At 42.3% G+C, this 20,734-nt stretch overlaps 1 protein-coding gene across 1 annotated transcript in view; it reads left to right on the top strand.

Annotated features, from left to right (window-relative positions):
• PRRC2B (proline rich coiled-coil 2B) overlaps positions 1 to 20,734 on the top strand; it is a 327,590-nt gene that overhangs the window by 165,009 nt on the left and 141,847 nt on the right. Inside the window, exons 17-22 of the mRNA XM_082264226.1 lie at positions 2,415 to 2,527; positions 4,253 to 4,376; positions 4,542 to 4,618; positions 8,049 to 8,237; positions 8,883 to 9,071; positions 17,650 to 17,736. Of these exons, the coding sequence (XP_082120352.1) occupies positions 2,415 to 2,527; positions 4,253 to 4,376; positions 4,542 to 4,618; positions 8,049 to 8,237; positions 8,883 to 9,071; positions 17,650 to 17,736 (779 nt within the window). The remainder of the gene's footprint in view (positions 1 to 2,414; positions 2,528 to 4,252; positions 4,377 to 4,541; positions 4,619 to 8,048; positions 8,238 to 8,882; positions 9,072 to 17,649; positions 17,737 to 20,734) is intronic.

Genomic DNA, 20,734 nt, shown 5'->3' with positions numbered 1-20,734 from the left:
GTTCCTCCTTTCCCTGTAAAGGCCCATTCTACTAGAGCCGTCAGCGCCTCTTGGGTTTTTCGCCATCGGCTTCTGTGGCTCAGGTGTGCAAAGCGGCGACCTGGTCGTCTGTGCACTCTTTCACAAAATTCTACAGAATTGATGTATCGGCATCCTCGGATGCTTCCCTCGGCCGCAAAGTTTTGAGTGCGGCAGTTGTTTGCAGAGACATATTTTTTTCCTTTCTCTTCCTTGGGGTGTTTTTTCGTTACCTTTTCAGTTGGTTGCATCTTCCCACCCCTCACACCTGCACTGCTTTGGGACATCCCAATAGTGAAGGCTAATATGGATGGGCGGCGACTGTCAGAGGACGTAAGAGAAAATAGAAAATAGAATTTTTGTAAGAACTTACCGTAAAATTCTGCTGTATCCCTCCAGCCACCCTACTGATACTGCTGTATCCCCCCACACCTCCAGTGACCCCGTGCTGGTATGGCTTTACCAATCCCCCCAGTCTTCAGTAACTTTGTGCTGGTGCTGTTGGAAACCCCCCCCCAATCATCCAGCCACCCTACACTGGTACTGTTAGACCCCCCTCTGTCCTCCAGCTGACCCTGCTGGTACACCCCACCCCCCCCCCCCCCAAATTGCCAAGTGGCTGGGAATTCTGATTTTATTGCCCCATCCCTGACACCCTAGGCCAACCCTTCCAGTCAGCATGCTCTGGAGATGGGGTCCCCATCCCCAGGGGAGATGAGGTGGGGTATGGGATGGTGTATTGGGGAGATGGGGTTCTCTCACTCACCATGACCACCGTTTCATTAGTCATGACTCAAAAACTGCATCAAAAAGGTTTACACGGGTGCGTTATTGATGCGTTCTTCGTTTTCAATGCATTTTAACGGGGAGGGATGTTTTTGGTGCTGTTTTTTAACTTACTAAAAATGCAGCATGCAAGATTTTTAACACCAGAACGGAAGTGCAATGGGCCGGTGTGAAGCCATATGTAGAATTTAAAGAGATACATTTTTCTTAAGCTCTTCTTGTGATAAAGGTGCCAATTATGGCCAACAACAAATTTATATTCACTTAATTCATGATATTCATTAAAAAGTCGAATATAATACAATTATAAAAAAAAAAAAAATTATTTAGAAACTGTCATTTTCGGTTTTCAGCCAAGTGCATCCTGCATTTTTGGTACTGAGATTTCCATTCAGTGCACCTCTATAGCATATAGAGGGTATTGTTCTATGGTTGTGGAAGAAACACCTGAAGCTCTTTATACTGCATATGTAATAATAAGTTACTTTTGTTTGGAGATGAGGTGTTTATTTTAACACTTCTCTTACCCCATATAAGCCATTCGTCACTTAGGCACTGGGAGAGGCATTTTGAAGAGACAGAGAAAGTGTTTCATCCCCCCTCTCTTCTTGGACGTACTATGGTTGCCCAAATGGACCAGCAGCATATTGGGGTCGGGACAATAAGACAGTAAATACTGTCTGACAGTGGCTCTTCCTTTACAGTGAACCTGTTTCATTATGTAACATAGACAAAGTGCAGGATCCCTTTAACCACTTACCAACTGCCCGCCATCAATTTACGCTGGTCCTTTGACGCTAAATACCGGGGTTATGGCAGATAGCTGCCATAACCCTGGCATTTTTTAAAACGGTGGGCGATCGACTTTCAGGTAAGGGTGGTCCCAGTGGCAAAAATCGCTGCGGGATCACCCTTACAGTGCAGCGGAAGAGGGCCCCCCACCGCATCCCGGCCCTTTTCCCTGCTTGCCGGTAGCGGGGAAAACGATCCGGTCCCGGAACCTTAGAGACAGGAATTTGAGTGATGGCAAGATGGCCCTCACTCGACTCCATGGTCTTGGAGGACCGGAGCAACGTTACAGCGAGAGCAATAATTTGAGTCCTAGACCACCTCTGTAACTCTAAGCTGGTAACCTGTAGAAATTTTTAAAGTGTCGCCTATGGGATTTTTAAGCACAAAAAATTTGTCGCCATTCCACGAGCGTGCACAATTTTGAAGCATGACATGTTGGGTATCTATTTACTCGGCGTAACATTATCTTTCACATTATGGAAAAAAAAATTGGGCTAACTTTACTGTTTCCTTATTTTTTTTATTCAAAAGGTGATTTAAAAAAAATCAGGAAGGCCGATGCCCAAATACGATGTGATAAAAAATAATGCAACTATCTCCATTTTATTCTCTAGGGTCTCTGCTAAAAAAAAAAAATATATATATATATATATATATATAGTGTTTGGGGGTTCTAAGTAGTTTTCTAGCAGAAAAAAAAAAAAAAAAACAGATTTTAGCTTGTAAACACCAAGTGCCAAAAATAGGCTTGGTCGTAAAGTGGTTAAATTCTAGTATCTCTCCTTCTCTAGATTCAAGTCTCACTGGCTGTTTTTCAGATTCTGTTATTGAGGAGGAAGCTGACATGGGAGGAGAGGCTTACTCAGACATGAACAGCAAATCCCGGCGTGCTCTAGATAAAGATCGAAGAAAAAAGGATCAAGTCGTTCAGGTCAGTCATCTGTTCTGTTATATAATTTAGATATTAAAAGCTCTTAGTAACCATGCAGTACTCTATCCCAAACTGTATAGAACGTTTAGGCTAAGATATACTTTCAACTTGCCTAAAGCAGCCTTTTTCAACCAGGGTTGCCGTGACACACTGGGGTGCCTTCTGGGTTCTTCATGGGTTTCTTTGCAAAATGCCTTAACAGTTGTTCCCAATTGTCCAAAATATTTTAGGGGAATATTTACTAGGTCATAGATAACTCCTTTCTCCAGGAGAGGCGCCACATTAAGGGCAGGGCAATGCCTATCAAGAAGCAACATGAATTTCTTGCATTGCAGTATGCCAGCTTTTTTCAACCAGGGTTTCACAGCACCCTGATATGCCATCTGGATTCTTCAGAGGTGCCTAAAACTGTCCCAGAATTGTCAACAAACTAGTGGGAGGATCAAGTCTGCCTTTTACGCAAAGCCACAGGTTTTTGTTGTGCAAAATTACAACATTTAGCACCATGCGGGCCAGCTGCTGGCATCCTAACAACTGATGAAGCCATAGGTTGATGATGAGGAAGTTGGATGCTTGACAGCGTCCTTGTTTGCCCCTTTCCTGCTGCTCTCTGTCAGCACTGGGGTCGCATTAGCAGAGTTGGGGGGGAGAAAATGAGGGAGAAGAGAAAGTTTGGAATAGTAGTCAGTACCAATGTGCAAAGGTAGAGGAAGAAATCGCCTCTAACTTTGGGTGTCCTAAGTGTGTGGATTCTGCTGCAATATGTAAAACTATTAAAAAGTAAAGGAGCAAAATCAAGACCCAAGTCCTGTCCCACCCACTCAGCGCTTAGGTGTTATGCAATCACACCCAAATTGTAATTCCCACTTGAGGATGAGAAAACTATTAGTTAATCACTCACAATATTCTGAAAAAAGCTGCTGCTATACCGTCAAATAATATCCAAAAGGTGCGTATATAAACACTCTGGATTCGGGACGGCGGGAGTCAGGACTTTTCTGCGCCCCTCTAGATATTGCGGCCCTCTAGATATTGCGCCCGGTGCCGGCCGCACCCCCCCACGCTACGCCATTGCCTCCGGGTACTACGGTGTCTTCTCAGACTCCAAAGACATGCTGGATATGAGGAATCGCTGATCCATATTGACAAGCTTATGCCAGGACCCTGGAGGTGGATCACCATTTGATAGTGGAGGATCACTTGATTTGGTTAAAGCGCTTGATCCTTGCAGTAAGGGTACGTTCTTAATACCTAGGGGAGCACGGCGGTGTGGTGAAGGCTCTTGGTGGTATTTTGGTGAATAGAGGAAGATCTGTCTTGGGACTATTCCACACTATTCTAATCTTTCCATTGCCATGAAAAAGAGACTTCCATTACCTTTTGCATGTTGATTTACCGACAGGACATTTATGTTGATTGATTAAGATCCTACCTGATTATATTAATTTATTTGAATTATTGACATATTCGCTGCTCTTTGTAATAGATGTGTATTAGCGCTGCTAGTGCATATATGGGCCTGGTTTATATACGCACCTTTTTGCATGTAAAACTATTAGTTTAGTGTTATATATTTTAGAATGGGGTGCCTCCAAGATTGTGCAGAATTTTAAAGGGTGCCTTGACTGAATAAAGGTTGAAAAACACTGGCCTAAAGCATCAGTAAACTAAAAAAGGTTGTATGATAGTGATCCGTTTATTTTTAATGCTAATTTCTCTACATAGGTGCCCAGTAAGAGTACCAGTATACAGTCCAGAGTGCCACCTCGCTTTGCCAAAAAGCAGAACAGCATGTGCATAGATCAGGCAGATGTTACAGGCAAAGAGATCTGGGAGAACAATGGCCAAGGTAAATTTCCTGACATTTCTATGAATAATGCTTGGCTAAAACTCAGTAATTTTGTAGTTTGATGTTTGTCATACAGCATGCATGACCAGCTTCTCAGAAATACCCACTCATGTGAACATAGCCATAGTCCTTTTTGCAGCTTTAATGTCTACTACTTGTTTTCAGCTATCTCTGTTCAGTCAGGCAGTGATACCTGGAGCAAGCCTGGAAGTGCTTTCAGTACAGAGTCCTCATCTACTGAGGTAAGTTCTATTTTTACTGCTTTCATTGGTGAAGGGAAAGTGATGTGTATTGTCAGCATCTTGCACTGTTATTGCTAGTTCCCTGAAGATGTTTGTGTCTACTTTTTTAAACTATTGCTCTTCCATAGGCTAGCAGTTAAAGGCAGAAGTCATTCAATTTATCATTAAAGCCTAAGTTTACCTGCAAAAAAAGCCTAAAGGACATTACAACTTGGCTGTCCTAATTTATATATAAAATTACAAACTGTACAGAATTTTATTTTTAATACAAAACAAATTTGAGATTGCCTTTCAATTTACCAACAACTATGCAGTGTAAGGGCCAACCTGATGGATACAAAATATTGGATAGTTTAAAGAGGTCCTCATATCACATAGTTTTGATAAATCTAAAGGGGATTGTACAATCTGATTGTAAAGTGTGGCGAGCTTTAAACTGATCTTCATGCAAGTATATCTGGGAAAATGCTTCTTACGATCACATTGCATAGTTGACCAATGCTGTGTCTGGTTTCAATACACTCCAGTGCAATCTATTCTCTGTGATGTTCCAATAGATCCTGCTGACCCTCCGTTATGTACTCAGGAGGGAGATGATGATATTCTTACACTGAGAGATTTGGCTTCGCCAAGGATAACAAATATAATTTAATGATGAAGTTTGAGAGGCGCAAATTCTTGTATTCTAAAGTGTGGATGCATCTCATGTGCATTCTGCTTTGTGCCCATGTGTAGGTGGTTGATGAGTTCAGTTAGGCCTTGTACACACAAATGTGAACAGCAAATATTTACAGAAGCCTGGAGTAGTTTTTGGGTTAATAAATTCCTATGGAGGTGCCTGTTACATGTGTTGGGGAACGAGTGTGACACCATTTAGCAATCTGAAGCTTGCGCTAACTGCCTTTGCAGTTGGCTCAGATCTTCAGTGATCACCTCCCCGAGAAGTTCTTATTCTACCATACATGCTATGATGGAGGGGGAGGCCAATGCATAAAGAAGAACGGCAATCACTATCCACTCTTTGCTGGACATTGCCCCCCCCTACTTCATACCGAATCTGTATTGTGCAGGTCATCCAAAAAATACAGGCCTAGAGGGAAGGTCTGCAGTGTCCCATAATACTTTTACAGAACACTCTTGAGATTGGCAAAGGGTTAGCCGTGACTGACGGGTCATGTTGACCTGGCTCTCTAACCCCAGTGATTTTTATATTTTATTTCTTTGTTACAAGGCATGAATGGAGATTTGTTTAGGAGTCCTGCTGCAATTGAAGTGCTAAGCATATTTGTAAAGCACGTTTTTTTTGTTTTTTTAAACACTTGCAGTATATGTACTTGCGGCGTGACGTATGGGTACGTCACTAGCCTGTGAGGCTCTGGGGAGCGAGCGCGCGCCGCTGGAGGCGCGCTCCCGCTCGGTCACGGACCCCCCCCCGCACGCGTGTGCCCGGCGGACCCGATGTCCTCCGGGCACTCACGATCATCCGTGACAGCGGGAGAAAGGCAGGCAGCTGATGTAAACAAGCCGCCTGTCATTCTCTCCTGTGTAGAAATAGTGATCATACAGTTCTACTATGTAGGACCGTTGATCACTGTTCCTACACCTCAAGCCACAACCAATCACAGTTAGAATCACGCCCCTGGGGACACACACCACCCCTCCCTCTCAAATAAAGTTAACCCCTTCACTACCAGTGTCATTTTACAGTAACAGTGCATATGTATAGCACTGATTACTGTAGAAATGTCACTGGTAACCCCAAAAATGTCAGTCAAGGGTCCGATCTGTCCGCCCCAATGTCGCAGTCCCGCAAAAAAAATCGCAGATCGCCGCCATTACGCGTTAAAAAAAAAATGACAAAAATCTTTCCCTTTGTTAGTAAACGCGATAACTTTTGCGCAAACCAATCAAAATACGCTTTTTGCGATTTTTTTTTTTTTTTTTTTTTTTTTTTTTTTTACACCAAACATATGTAGCAGAAAACAAATTGGCCTAAAATGTTAAATTTAGATTTTTACATTTTTTTGGGGGGAATTTCATATAAAAAAATGTGAAAAATATGTTATTTTTGCAAAATTGTCGCTCTTTTTTTGTTTATGGCGCATGATCAAAAAATCGCACAGGTGATCAAATACCACCAAAAGAAAGCTCTGTTTGTGGGGAAAAAAGGACGTCAAATTAGTTTAGGTACAGCGTCGCACGACCGCGCAATTGTCCTTTAAAGTCACGCAGTGCCGAATCGCAAAATACCCCCTGGTCAGGAAGGGGGTAAAATCTTCCGGGGCTTAAGTGGTTAAAGCCGCAGTATGGCCCCAGGCAAAGAATTCACTTGTAAAAAAGTTATCTCTGATCAGCTGTGTTAAATGTGAAGATAGCTTCTGTTTTCTGTACAATTCATATATTTCTATATGCCAGATACTACAGCTAGGGCTGTCTGCTGCAGCCTTTGTACAGTGAGCAGTGATATCTGTCTACCCACCCCTTGTCCATTCCTAGAACCTTGGATATTCTGTGAAAGGTTCACAGAAAACAAGGCTTTCTGTGCCTTCTTATAAAGATGCCTGTGCTTGGAGTGCCACTGTTTTCTAAATCTGCCCCCACGTGTATTTAAAGTGGTTCTAAAACCTAAAGGTTTTTTTACCTTAATGCACTCTGAGGAGGATCAAGGCACCTCTGTGCAAAACCATTGCACAGAGCAAGTACAGTAAGTTTTAACAGGTTTGTTTTTTTATTTTAAGCCAACAACATTTTTGCACGCTTTAATTCTAATGTGAATAGCTTTCTAATAGGCAATGTGATTGTTTTTTTCTTTTTTTACGCTGCAAAAATTTCTTAAAGGGGAGTTCCACCCAAAAGTAGAATTTCTGCTTTAAGTGCTGCTGACCCCCCTGACATGCCACATTTGGCATGTCATTTTTTTAGGGGGAAGGGGGTACCTAGATTTGCCAGGTACCCGCTTCCACTTTCACTCCACTCGCCTAGGCTCAAGCAGAAGTTCTCCCCTCCCCCTCCCTCCCTGCAATCTTCTGGGACACTTCACAGGTCCCAGAAGATTGCCCGGCCATTCAAGACACTCGGCAAGACTCGCACCCGGCTGTGAAGCCGCCATCTGTCGCAGCCGGGTGTCCACACTAGTGATGCCGGGGAGAGCCGAGAGGAGAGAACCGAGGTTTTGGGTGGCTGGATCGTGGGACTGGTGAGTGTGCATTTTATTAAGAGCCAGCAGCTTTTTTGTAGCTGCTTGCATTTAATAAACACAAAAACGTCTGGAATTCTGCTTTTAATACAGATTTGCCATTTGTAGGGACCATGTTTAATTAGAACTAGTCATCCATCTGTCAGCTATATTTTTACCCTATTGAATAAAATGTCACTGGTACAGTATGTAGTATTCAGTGTGCTTTTCATTGTGGAATTCTGGGATTCTCAGGGGTTCAAAGGCAGCCAGGGTGACAGCGGGATTGATCTAAGTGCTGAGTCAAGGGAGTCGTCTGCCACGTCTTCACAACGGAGCTCTCCCTATGGGACCATGAAACCCGAAGAAATGAATGGGACAGTCATGGTGGAGGCTAAGGCCGATTGCCCCAAGGAGCAGGGGCAGAAGCAGTCGGACAAGAAGGTGAGGCTCAGATGCTTGTGCACATTAATTCATATTAAAATTTGGTACCCTCTTGCCTTCTAAATATTTACCACTGTAGAATACATATTTGTCGATTGCTGTCCTTGTATTTCCAAAGCCTTCATAGATGTTTATGGTTTCCGGTTTCTTGTGTGCCTAGATTTAATTAATGACCTTGTGTCTGCTGTATACATGTGTGTAAATGCTACTACCTACCAGCATGTAGTAGAAAGATGGCAAATAAATAAATAACTAGATTTGATTTCTTGGGTATTGCTTCCTCTAGTAGACATTAAAAAAAACATTGACCTAGCCAGACATGATGCACCTGACAAGGAAATGGAATGCTTTGTGGGATCTTAACTATCCATTTTCAAATTCATGCAATATATTTCAGAACTATAGACACATTAGATATTCTGACCTGCAAAGATACATTTTAACTAAAGCTCTATTTTCTCTTACGTCCTCCGACAGTCGCCGCCCCTCACATAGTCTTCACCAATGGGTATTGACTTCCGCTCCGCAGGAGTAGCTAGTCAATACCCATTGCTGAAGACTATATGAGGGGCGGCGACTGTCGGAGGACTCAGAGAAAGGAATTTTACCATAAGATTTTACAAAAATTCCGTTATTCTTTTCCAGGAGTCTGATTCTGGCCTAAACAAGGAACACAAGCCTGGTCCTATTGGCAATGAACGCTCTCTAAAGAACAGGAAGGGATCAGAGGGGACAGAGCGTCTTGAAGGAAATGTCCCACCTGTTAATGGTGTGGAGATTCATGTGGATTCCGGCCTTCCTGTACCCCCAATTGAGTTTGGAGTAAGCACAAAGGTAAGCATTGCTTTTCTTTGCCTCTGATGCGATCGTCAGAGTGATAATACAACTTTGTTCAAATCTGCATTGTGTAACATCTGCATATCCTTGCAGTGGTAGATTGACTATAAAATATTTTTTTTATTAAATTCAGTCTGTGAACTGACATTTTTATGTTCTGCAAGTACAGATTCACTTTCAAGCTCTAGGCAGACAGATAAATATGCAGCTGAAATGTGTACATGAACTGTTGAATGCGTATAAGCATTTGTTCTGTGAAACCTTATTAGTGATTCGTATACCTACCACACTGCACAAGGGAGAGGACTTGTATCTTCCCATGCCAGTTCATCAAATGCTTTTTGTTTATAGATGTGTGATTGTATGTGTGTATGTATATATATATATATATATATATATATATATATATATATATATATATATGTGTGTATATATATATATATATATATATATATATATATATATATATATATATATATAATGGCTACTTTATTAGGTACACCTTCTCAATTGCTTGGTAACACAAATTGCTAATCAGCCAATCACATGGCAACAACTCAATGCATTTAGGCACCTAGACGTGGTGAAGACGACTTGCTGAAGTTCAAACCGAGCATCAGAATGGGGAAGAAAGGAGATTACAGTGACTCTGGACATGGCATGGTTGTTGCTGCCAGACAGGCTGGTCTGAGTTTTTTAAAAAACTGCTAATCTACTGGGATTTTCACGCACAACCATCTCTAGGCTTTACAGAGAATGGTCCAAAAAAGAGAAGTATCCAGTGAGTGACAGTTGTGTGGTAGAAAATGCCTTGTTGATGTCAGAGAAGGATGGGCAGACTGGTTTGAGATGATAGAAGGGCAACAGTAAAATGCAAAACCCTACTCGTTATAACCAAGGTAAGCAGAATATCATCTCTGAACACACAACACATTAAACCTTGAAGCAGATGGGTTACTGTTATATTCTCCGTGTTGTGAGAGACACAGGACTCTGCTCTGGAACAGCGGATGTTTATTCAGTACTCTCTGTACAGCATTACAGGACAGCTCTGTATATCAATACATCTCTACATGTCTCTAAGATGGCCACTCTGCCCCTTGACCCTTGTCATCACTCCTGGGTGGAGCCAGCCTTAAAGTGACAGTACATGTGAAACCCTTCAGGTATAACAGTTACAGCAGCAGAAGACCACACCGGGTGCAACTCCTGTCAGCTAAGAACAGAAAAATGAGGCTACAGTTTACACAGGCTCACCAAATTGGACAATAGAAGACTGGAAAGCGTTGCCTGGTCTGATGAGTCTCGATTTCAGCTGTGACATTCAGATGGTAGGGTCAGAATTTGGCGTAAACAACATGAAAGCATGGATCCGTCCTACCTTGTATGAACGGTTCAGACTGGTGATGGTGTAACGGTGTGGAGGATATTTTCTTGGCAAACTTATGGCCCCTTAGTACCAATTGAGCATCGATTTAAATGCCACAGCCTACCTGAGCATTGTTGCTGACCATGTCCATCCCTTTATGACTACAGTGTCCCCATCTTCTGATGGCTCCTTCCAGCAGGATAATGCACCATTTCACAAAGCTCAAATCCTCTCACCACTGGTTTCTTCAACATGACAATGAGGTCACTGTACTCCAATGTCCTCCACTCAACAGAACGCAATCCAACTAAGCAGCTTTGGGATGTGGTGGAATGGGAAATTCACATCATGGATGTGCAGCCGACAAATCTGCAGTAACTGCATGATGCTATAATGTCACTATGGACCAAAATCTGAGGAATGTTTCTAACACCTTGATTATGCAACAAAGAATTGGAAGAAATTCTGAAGGCAAAAAGGGGCCCAACCCGGTACTAGCAAGGTGTACCTAATAAAGTGGCCTGTGTGTGTTTGTATGTGTGTGTGTATATATATATGTGTGTGTGTGTGTGTGTGTGTGTGTGTGTGTGTGTGTGTATATGTGTATATATATATATATATATATATATATTATACACACACACATACCGGATGTAATAAGTATTGAACACGTCACCATTTTTTCCGTTGCGGACTGTGCTCTGCTCAGCGGGGATCAATCCGCCAATCCCCGCTGAGCCGGCGGATGACAGCTCCGTCTCCGCACTGTGTGCGGAGAGGGAGGTGTCAGAGCCCCGCTGCTCTCTATGGGGAATCGAATGAGAGCGGACTGCCTGTCCGCTCTCATCCGTTCCGATCCCCAGGATGGATGGAAAATAGGGTTTCCATCAGTCCAGATTTCATGGACAGGATCGGATGCGGGTGTCAGCGGACATGTCACCGCTGACATCCGCTGCTCCATAGGGCTGAATGGGGCATCCAATCAGATCTGCCTAAAAAACTGACAGGCGGATCTGATCGCCCGTGTGAAAGAGCCCTAAAGGTGCTATTGACGTGAAATTTTCACCACATGTCAGTAACAACCCATGCAAGCCATGAAGAAACCAAAACAAGTAAGTTCAGAAATTGTGAAATAAAAATTGAATGACACAGGGAAAAAGTATTGAACACATGAAAAAAGGGAGGTGCAAAAAGCCATGGAAGACCAACACACCTAAATATCAGTAAATAGAAAGAAATCCTGCCCCTTGTCAGTGCAATTTAATATCAACTGGTTCAGTCTCAACTGATGGCCTTATATAAAGGTGTCTCAATACCAAGGTGTCGCACAAGAAACATTGCATGATGGGTAAAAGCAAATCGCGCTCTCAAGACATTCACAACCTTATTGTTGCAAAACATACTGATGGCATTGGTTACAGAAGGATTTCTAAACTTCTGAATGTTCCAGTCAACACTGGTGGGGCCGTAACCTGAAAGTGGAAGAAGATCATTTTACCATAAACTGGCCACGGCCAGGTGCTCCTCGCAAGATTTCTGACAAGTGAAAAGAATTTTCAGGGTTGTCCAGGAGCCAAGGACCACTTGTGGAGAGCTTCAGAAATACCTGGAATTAACAGGTACAATTGTTTCAAAGAAGCTTGTTAAAGTTTGCTGCATATTTAGACAAGCCTGTGAAATACTGGGAGAATAATATTCTGGTCAGATGAGGCCAAAAATAAACTCCTTGGATGCCATAATACACACCTTGTTTGGAGGTCAAATGTCCCTGCACATCACCCCAAAAACACCCCAACACCAACAGTGAAGTTTGCAGATGGGAACATCATGGTGTGGGGCTGTTCTTCAGCATATGAGTTTGGCAAACTTTGTCATTGAAGGAAGGATGAATAGAAAATGTACCAAGACATTCTTGATAAAAATCTGCAATTCACCAGGATGATAAGGATGAAACGAGGGTGGACATTTCAGCAAGACAATTCCAAACACAAAGCCAAGAAAACTTTCAGTTGATTTCAAAGAGAAAATAAAGCTGCTAAAATGGCCCAGCCAATCACCTGACTTGAATCCAATAGAAAATCTATGGAAAGGACTAAAGATCTGAGTTCATAGAAGAGGCCCACGGATCCTTCAAGATTTGAAGACTGTGTGGTAGAATTGGCAAAAATCATACCTGAGCAATGCATGTGACTGGTTTCTCCATACAGGAGGCGTCTTGAAGCTGTCATTACTAACCAAAGATTTTGCACAAAGTATTAAATCAATTTCAGTTCACGTGTTCAATACTTCTGAATTTTTTTTGTTTTGGTTTCTTTGTATATATGGATTGCATGGGTTGTTACCAACGTGGAAAAAATTTCATGTTGATAGCACCTTTAGAAATATATTTACCTAGAAAAATTGTGACGTTTTCATTACTTATTTTTACCCGCTGTGTGTGTGTATGTATGTATGTGTGTGTGTGTGTGTGTGTGTGTGTGTGTGTGTGTATATATATACATATACGCACACACACACAAGTGTTCAGAAGTTTCCATACCCTGGCAGAATTTTGATTTCTTGGCCATTTTTCCAGCAATATGAATGAGAACACAAACTTTTCTTTCACTCATGGTTAGTGTTTGGCTGAAGCCATTTATTATCAGTCAACCATGTTTACTCTTTTTGAATTATAATGACAACAGAAACTACCTAAATGACCCTGATCAAAAGTTTGCATACCCCATTTCTTAATGTCGTGTATTGCTTCCGTTAACATCAATGACTGCTTGAAGTCTTTTGTGGTATTTGTGGATGAGGCTCTTTATCTTCTCAGATGGTAAAGCTGCCCATTCTTCCTGGCAAAAAGCCTCCAGTTCCTGTAAATTCTTGGGCTGTCTTGCATGAACTGCACGTTTGAGTTCTCCTCAGAGTGGCTCAATGATATTGGAGGTCAGGAGACTGAGATGGCCACTCCAGAACCTTCACTTTGTTCTGCTGTAGCCAATGACAGGTCGACTTGGCCTTGTGTTTAGGATCATTGTCATGTTGGAATGTCCAAGTTCTTCCCATCCTTCCGGACTGATGAATGCAAATTTTCCTCCAGTATTTTTTGATAACATACTGCATTCATCTTGCCATCAATTCTGACCAAATTTCCTGTGCCTTTGTAGCTCACACATCCCCAAAACATCAGTGATCCTCCTCTGTGTTTCACAGTAGGAATGGTGTACCTTTCATCATAGGCCTTGTTGACTCCTCTCCAAATGTAGTGTTTATGGTTGTGGTCAAAAAGCTTAATTTTAGTCTCATCACTGCAAATGACTTTGTGCCAGAAGGTTTGAGGCTGGTCTCTGTGCTGTTTGGCGTATTGTAAGCGGGATACTTTGTGGCATTTGCGTAGTAATGGCTTTCTTCTGGTCACTCGACCATGCAGCCCATCTTTCAAGTGCCTCCTTATTGTGCATCTTGAAACAGCCACCCCACATGTTTTCAGAGAGTCCTGCATTTCACCTGAAATTATTTGTGGGTTTTTCATTGCACCCCCAACAATTTCCTGGCAGTTGTGGCTGAAATTTTAGTTGGTCTACCTGACCGTGGTTTGGTTTCAACAGAACCCCTCATTTTCCACTTCTTGATTAGAGTTTGAACACTGCTGATTGGCATTCTCAATTCCTTGGATATCTTTTTATATCCCTTTCCTGTTTTATACAGTTCAACTACCTTTTCCCACAGATCCTATGACAATTCTTTTGCTTTCCCCATGACTCAGAATCCAGAAACATCAGTGCAGCACTGAATGAAAGATGCAAGGGTCTGTCAGGAGTCCAGAAATTATGATTTAAAAAGAGTACAGTTGAATGATAATAAATGGCTTCAGCCAAACACTAACCATGAGTGAAAGAATATATATATATATATATATATATATATATATATATTTATTTAGAGTTGATTTAGATGGGAAATTTCTAATTGCCTTGACCCTGATAAAGTAGAACTAAACACTAAGGGCTCGTTTACACTTGCTTCAAAATGTATCATTGGACACGCTTTTTTAAAGCACTCTAAATATCAATTAAAGCACCTGTCCCTAAATAAAATGGTTACCCCACAGTGCTGTTCACGTGTTGTATTTGCATTTCTTCACTGCTCTTCAAAAGTATACCACAAGTCGCTTTCTTCGTGCTTCAAAGCGTCCTCCATAGAAGTCTGACAACGCACACTAGCAGCTCCTGCCGCATTTAAGAGGCTTTTATTCAGCTTTAGCTTTGCTTTGTTTTGGAGGTATAGCAGGTATGAGATCCCAGAATGCACTGGGAAACCAACAGGCGAACCGAAAATACGCCCTCAGTCACTTCCAGTTCAAACGTATATGTTCTGGGAGTGTTTGGTGCAGCGATCACATCTGGTGTACAGCATGGAGGAGCAGGAAGGTGAGCAGGGTCTGGACCGGAGCGGAGAAACTAGTAGTCGGAACACGTGGTATGCAACATGCTTTAGCAGAAGGTGAGTGGCAGAGAATCAGCGGAGCTGGGGGACCAGAGCAGGAAAAACTAGCAGGTGTCACATGTAATGAGCAGCAGGAGATAAGAGCGGACCGGAGAGAAAGGTGGATCAGCAGAGCTCGGGGTTACTACTGAGTGGGGCATTAGCAGAATTTGGTGGTAACTACTGAGAAGAGGATCTGCTGAATAAGGGTACTAAAAAGCTGGGGACTTGCTGAGCTGGATATCTGCCTAACGGGAGGTACTAATGAGCTGGGCATCTTCTGAATGAGAGGTACTAATGAGCTGGGGTTCTACTGAGCCATTTTAAAACAAATAGAAAATTAACACACACTTTGCATTTGTCAAGCTTCAAAAACGCATTAAAAAACATGTTGAAACGGTAGGCGCTTCAATGTGTGTTAAAGTTGACGCAAGTGTAAATGAGCCCTAAGGCTGCCACATACCAAAAATGCATACATTCCATTTTGGGTTCTTTCAGACAGGCAGTAAATCTTACTGCCCTCTGAAAAGTAACCTGTGGTTAATTGCTTATTAGCAGGCAATCCAAAAGCAGCTGACAGGCATTCAGGATGTTGTACTGTTGCCTCTTGAGGCAACTTTACATTGCCTACTGTGCCACAACTTCAAGCCAAGCATTTGGCTCGTGATTGCAGTGTGGCCTCATTGATCTCATTGGGCAAGTTTGCCCTATCAGGCTGTAATGTTAGAATTCTAGTGGGTGGCAGGGAGGCAGTAAAACGGTGGCACTTCCTGGCCACCAATCTAAGAGACCTCTGTGTTGATGTGCATTTTTATACATGCTGTATTTTTATTTGGCTTGAATGGCAACACATTACAAATGCAGCATGCAAAACTTATGCCTGTGTTGGAGCATTTTTCATTTCTTAGTAATGTGTCCTGCTATGAACGAATACCATTATCGTTCTTTTGTAATCTATTACTGGGGCATATTGGAGGGGAGGGGAGGTGCAACCAAGGGTATCCTAAACCCAAAACTCACGTGAAGTCTAAACTAAACAAGCCCAGTCAGGTCAGTGGCCCAAACCATATTGAAAAATCTTTTTGTGAAGATAATGTAAAGGAATTGGATCTCAGCACTTCTTGGTCACAATTGGGAGCTTGATGTCGGCATGTGTTTGTAGTATGATGGTTAATCTCTGCTCAGTTGTTTCATCTGCTCTCTATGCTTAAAATACTGCACTAGTTGCTTTACAACCTTAAAATTCATGTTCATTTTAGGCAACCCAGAAATAGGTGCCAGTAGGTCCTTTCCTTAGCATTATGATTGTAGGTTCTCTGGCATTGTGGTCAAAATAGCTGCATTCTTTCTGGCCTCTGCCCAGGTTTTGTTTTAGGCTGGGTTCATACCTATGTGAATCAGATGCGGATTTCCCCTCATTAAATTTGCATTACAGAAGATTGTGATCGGCTCTCAATTCAGCCGGTTCACACATCTTCATGGCTGCTGCAGATCGGATTGCACAGGGGTCCTTTGCGTCTTTGGCTCAGTTTCAGGTCCTAATTCTGGCAAATATTCGTCCCTGAAACAGAGAACAGGGACGCATTGGACCCCTGCTGTGAGCCGCATCCGCATTAGGTGTGAACCCAGTCTGAGAAATTGCCTGATGTTTTTTTTTGGGTAACCTTGACAATATTCCAACTTTTATGCTGGATTATGAATGGCATTTCGCCACTGAACACATCAGGAAAATTAGTCCATAGGGATCGGGGGATGCATGGTTTTATAGATTCTTTGCTGTGGAGCCAAGTAGGAAAAAGCTTTATCAATCTCCCTTATCAGGAAGGCAGGGGTCAGCAAGACTGAGAGCAGAAAGGGCTGGGAAATCTTTTTTTTTTTTTTTTTTTTTCTTTCCTTTTTAATCTTTCAGGTTTGTCCTCACAATTAAAGATTTTTCTGCAGATTGTTGCATGTGAGACCACCCATGAGACCAACATTGAATGTTGTTAGATTTTGCTTAAGGCCCCTTCCACATAGTGGGCTCTGTTGGAATGAGTCCGCTCAGCAGGGAATCTGTCTGCTGAGCCCCGCTGAGCAGGTGGATAACTGGTCCATGTCTGCTCCACTTATGCATAGCGGACAGACACAGCCCAATCTCCTTTATGGGCGGGGGAATGTGAATGGACTACCTGTCCGTTTTACACCCAACTGCTCTCCGATCTAATCCGCCAGATAGATGGGGAATGAATTCCAAATTGTTTGTTTTTAGCGGACACGATCACATGCTAGCAGGTGTAAACGGACACATGTCCGTTGACACCTGCCGCTCCATAGAGGAGACTAAAGGGTCCATTCGCAAAACTAACAGGCTAACCCAGTTGGTCCGCCTGTGTGAAAGAAGCCTTCATTTTCTCATCTGTAAAAACCAGGCTTTGAAGCACTCAGATTATTATTTAAAATCAAAACGGGATGCTGACAACAGAGACTTTTGACAAAGACGTAAGTTTTTGTTAACATCAGCTCTGAGAGTGCAGGCCTGCTGGGGGTTATGTGCCCAAAACATGGTTTTCACAGCTGATTATTATTCTACCTGTTTTCCATCTTTGCTTCCCTATTCCCTGGTTAGTTGATACTAGCCTACTGAGCATAGAGGAGCATTGACTCCAAAGCAGCCAGACTATACAGGTTACTTGATGATACTCTAATGCAGTGATCCAGAAAGTAGATATGAAAGTCTTATTTGTTTTGCTCCTGCAGGATGCAGACTACTCTTTACCTCCTGGGGCTGCTCCAGGTCAAGCTGCCAACACAGTTACTAAACTTCAGGACGCACTTGCGAGCAAGGTAAATAGAATTTGGAGAGTTCCGCATGTGATGTCAGCTCCCAGATTGAAAAACCTTAAAGTAGAATTATAGGCAAAACTTTTTTTTTTTTTAATTTGGATAAAGCAAAGGAGGGCTATAACCCCTGTCAGTGTTTTTTTTTTTTTTTTTTTTTTTTGCGATCTGAGTCCCATTGTGGAGATTGCCCTTCACTTCCTGTCCTAAACAGGAAGTGAGAGGAAATCTCCACAAATTAAGGGAATTCCTTGGGGACCCCCAGGTCACCAGAACTAATGTCCCCACTGGAAGATTTCTCCTCTATCTCCTCTACTTTTCTGGGACAACCCAAAATGTGGAATTTTCTTTTACTCCCAATGATGATGGTAAACAGGACAAACAGAGGCTCTGACAGCAATAAAAACTTAACAAGCGTTCAAATCCCTCCACACTCAATCCAAAAACAAAAAAAAAAAAAAGTTTTGCCTTTAGTTATACTTTAAATGTCTTGCTTTCATCCTGTCCCATCTCCTCAATATTGCTGCAAACAGAGGCTGCAGAACATGACGCGCACCAGTAACGTATTTTTGCCCCACGATGAGAAACAGAGTTTTCTTTCTCATTCATTGAGCTATACAGAAAGTCTTTGGGTTTTACTTTTGCCTACTGGAGGTTTTGGACGCCGCAAAGAATAAAACTTTATGCCAGCCCAGGATAACCCTTTCTACTACCAGGATACCTGAGTTTTTTGTTAGTGTCCTCAAAGGTTTCAATGTATTTTCTTCATGATTTGCTGTGTTGCAGACTTTTTTTTTATTTTTGGGCTAACACCTTTTTTCCTAGGACTGTATTTCTTCTTTGAAAAATAAAAACTCTTCTTTAGCTATGTTGGGTGTCCTGGGTCCTCTGCTGCTTCTGTTAAGGTGTTTACCAAGATGGTCATTCAGGACCTTATTTGGTGACTGATCAGAGGCTGCAAGCATGCCCATGCACCTTCTCCTGCGGATTCAATATCCTGTTTGCCTTCTGCTTCAGGGGCTTCTGAGACATTGGCCACAGAGAGATTCTGATTCTAAAGCCCCGTACACACGCACAGATTGTTGGCCAACTGATCGGCCAACTTTTGTCCAGTGTTTGTTGGTTGAAATGTGCTCTAGACATGCACTGGACTTTTGTTGGCCAACAAAAACCAACTTCAGAAGTGATGTCATGTGATGGTTTACTTTCCGTGTGTTTTTTCTTCTCTGAGCATGCCCAGTCTTGCTCATCTGATTTTTGTCTGTCGAAATCTGTACTGACTGAGGAACAATCGGCCGTTCTTTGTTGGCCAACAAAAATTTTATAGCATGCACACCAGATTTTTTTCGGCCGAAAATTCCCAGTTGGTTGTCGGAAGCATCATACTAACAAGCCTACAATTGGCAGATCGGACGTTGGCCAACAATTTACGGCCAACAATCTGTGCGTGTGTACGGGGCTTTAGTTGCTCCAGTCCTAATTCACGATCCTAACCCTGAGCAGACGGTCTTCTGCATTTACTTCTAAATTAAAAGAGACTCAGCTCTTTTTAAAGCAGTATATGCACCATTCTAAAACTGGAGGATTGGCATGTTCTATCACTGCTGTCTACTGCCTTTGGTTGTTTGAAACTCCTTAGGCTTAAAAAAAACTTTTCCTTTGCATCTGTATTTTCAACTATTTCTCTGTGGAGAATGAAAGTATCCTGATAAGTGGTTTGTGCACCCCAAGGGCTTATTAGCAATGTAATGGTGTACTGAGAATTTTGCTCAGAAGTTGTCCTTTCCCACTGTGGATTAGGCAGTCTCCCTTTTTAGCAATAAGCTCACTTTACTGTTGGAGGATGCCAGTTGTCAGGTATGCATCCGCTGTGAAGTTGGAGCTCAGCCTAGAGCTCTGTGCTCTTGCAGCCCTGGCCCTTCACCCAATCATGCCTTAGACTTTGTTTTGTGAAACCATGCCTGATTGTTCAAAATCCCTAATGGATCCTAAATTTTGATCCATGTTAGGCTAATCTTGTTCATGAGAAACCAATCTATTGATCGACTTCTCACAAACAGGACTGTTGGGGAATTTCTGTTTGATTAGAACTGCAGTGCTGATCCTGGTATTCTGACAGCAGGGAGACTGAAGAGTTTCCTTGCTTTCACAGTAAGACACAACGGTGAGGATTCTTCCATCCACACCAAATATGTGGGTGGGGGATCAGTTCAGTTTTTTTTTTTTTTGTACCTATGTATGGGCATCTTAACCACTTCTACCTTTTGTCCCTTGCGTGTTATACCCATGGGGCAGATGGCTGCAGTGTTAAACTTCAGTTTTGATGGTTTGCTGGAAACTACTCATCTTATTTTCCTGCCTTTGTCTCATGTTTGTACATATGAGCTAAAGTACTACACTCCTGAAACTTCATGCAAGAATCGTTTGATCCACATGGCCTTTGGGACTATATTAGACAATGATTCTGACTTGCTCTTTATAATATTATTAGGGAACATATTGGTGGCAAGAACACTAATCTTACTCTTTCTTTTCTCTATTCCCTCAACCTCCAAGTCGATACCCCCCCTAAGCTTGGCTTCCGTTTCACCCCTAAGATGTGACCCCCCTGCAAATTCTCAGACAAGTCTTCCTTGGCATGAAGGTGCACCCATACTTTTTTTTAGAAGGGTCACTTGGTATCCTTTACAAAGTGCAAAAAAATCTGCGCCAGATATTATTGTATACAAACATAAGTGCTAAATAATGGACAGCTGCTAGCACGGGCCAATAAACAAAATGCCCTAAACAATCAATATACATATAGTGCAGCGCTATCAAATAATGAAAGTATGACACAAAATTAATGTGACAATAAATTCCAATTGGGCAGGTAAAAGTCAATGTGAGTTCAGAAATAAAATGAAGAAAAAAACATGAAAATAAGGAATAGGTTCTAGTGTCACGGAAGAGCATATTCCACAAAAGGAAAGGCCACAAATAAAATCATGCATAGGAGAGCCAG

Source organism: Pelophylax lessonae (genome assembly GCF_965119305.1).
Source record: "Pelophylax lessonae genome assembly, chromosome: 7".
Classification (NCBI taxonomy): domain Eukaryota; kingdom Metazoa; phylum Chordata; class Amphibia; order Anura; family Ranidae; genus Pelophylax; species Pelophylax lessonae.
This window is presented reverse-complemented; position numbering and strand designations above follow the sequence as displayed.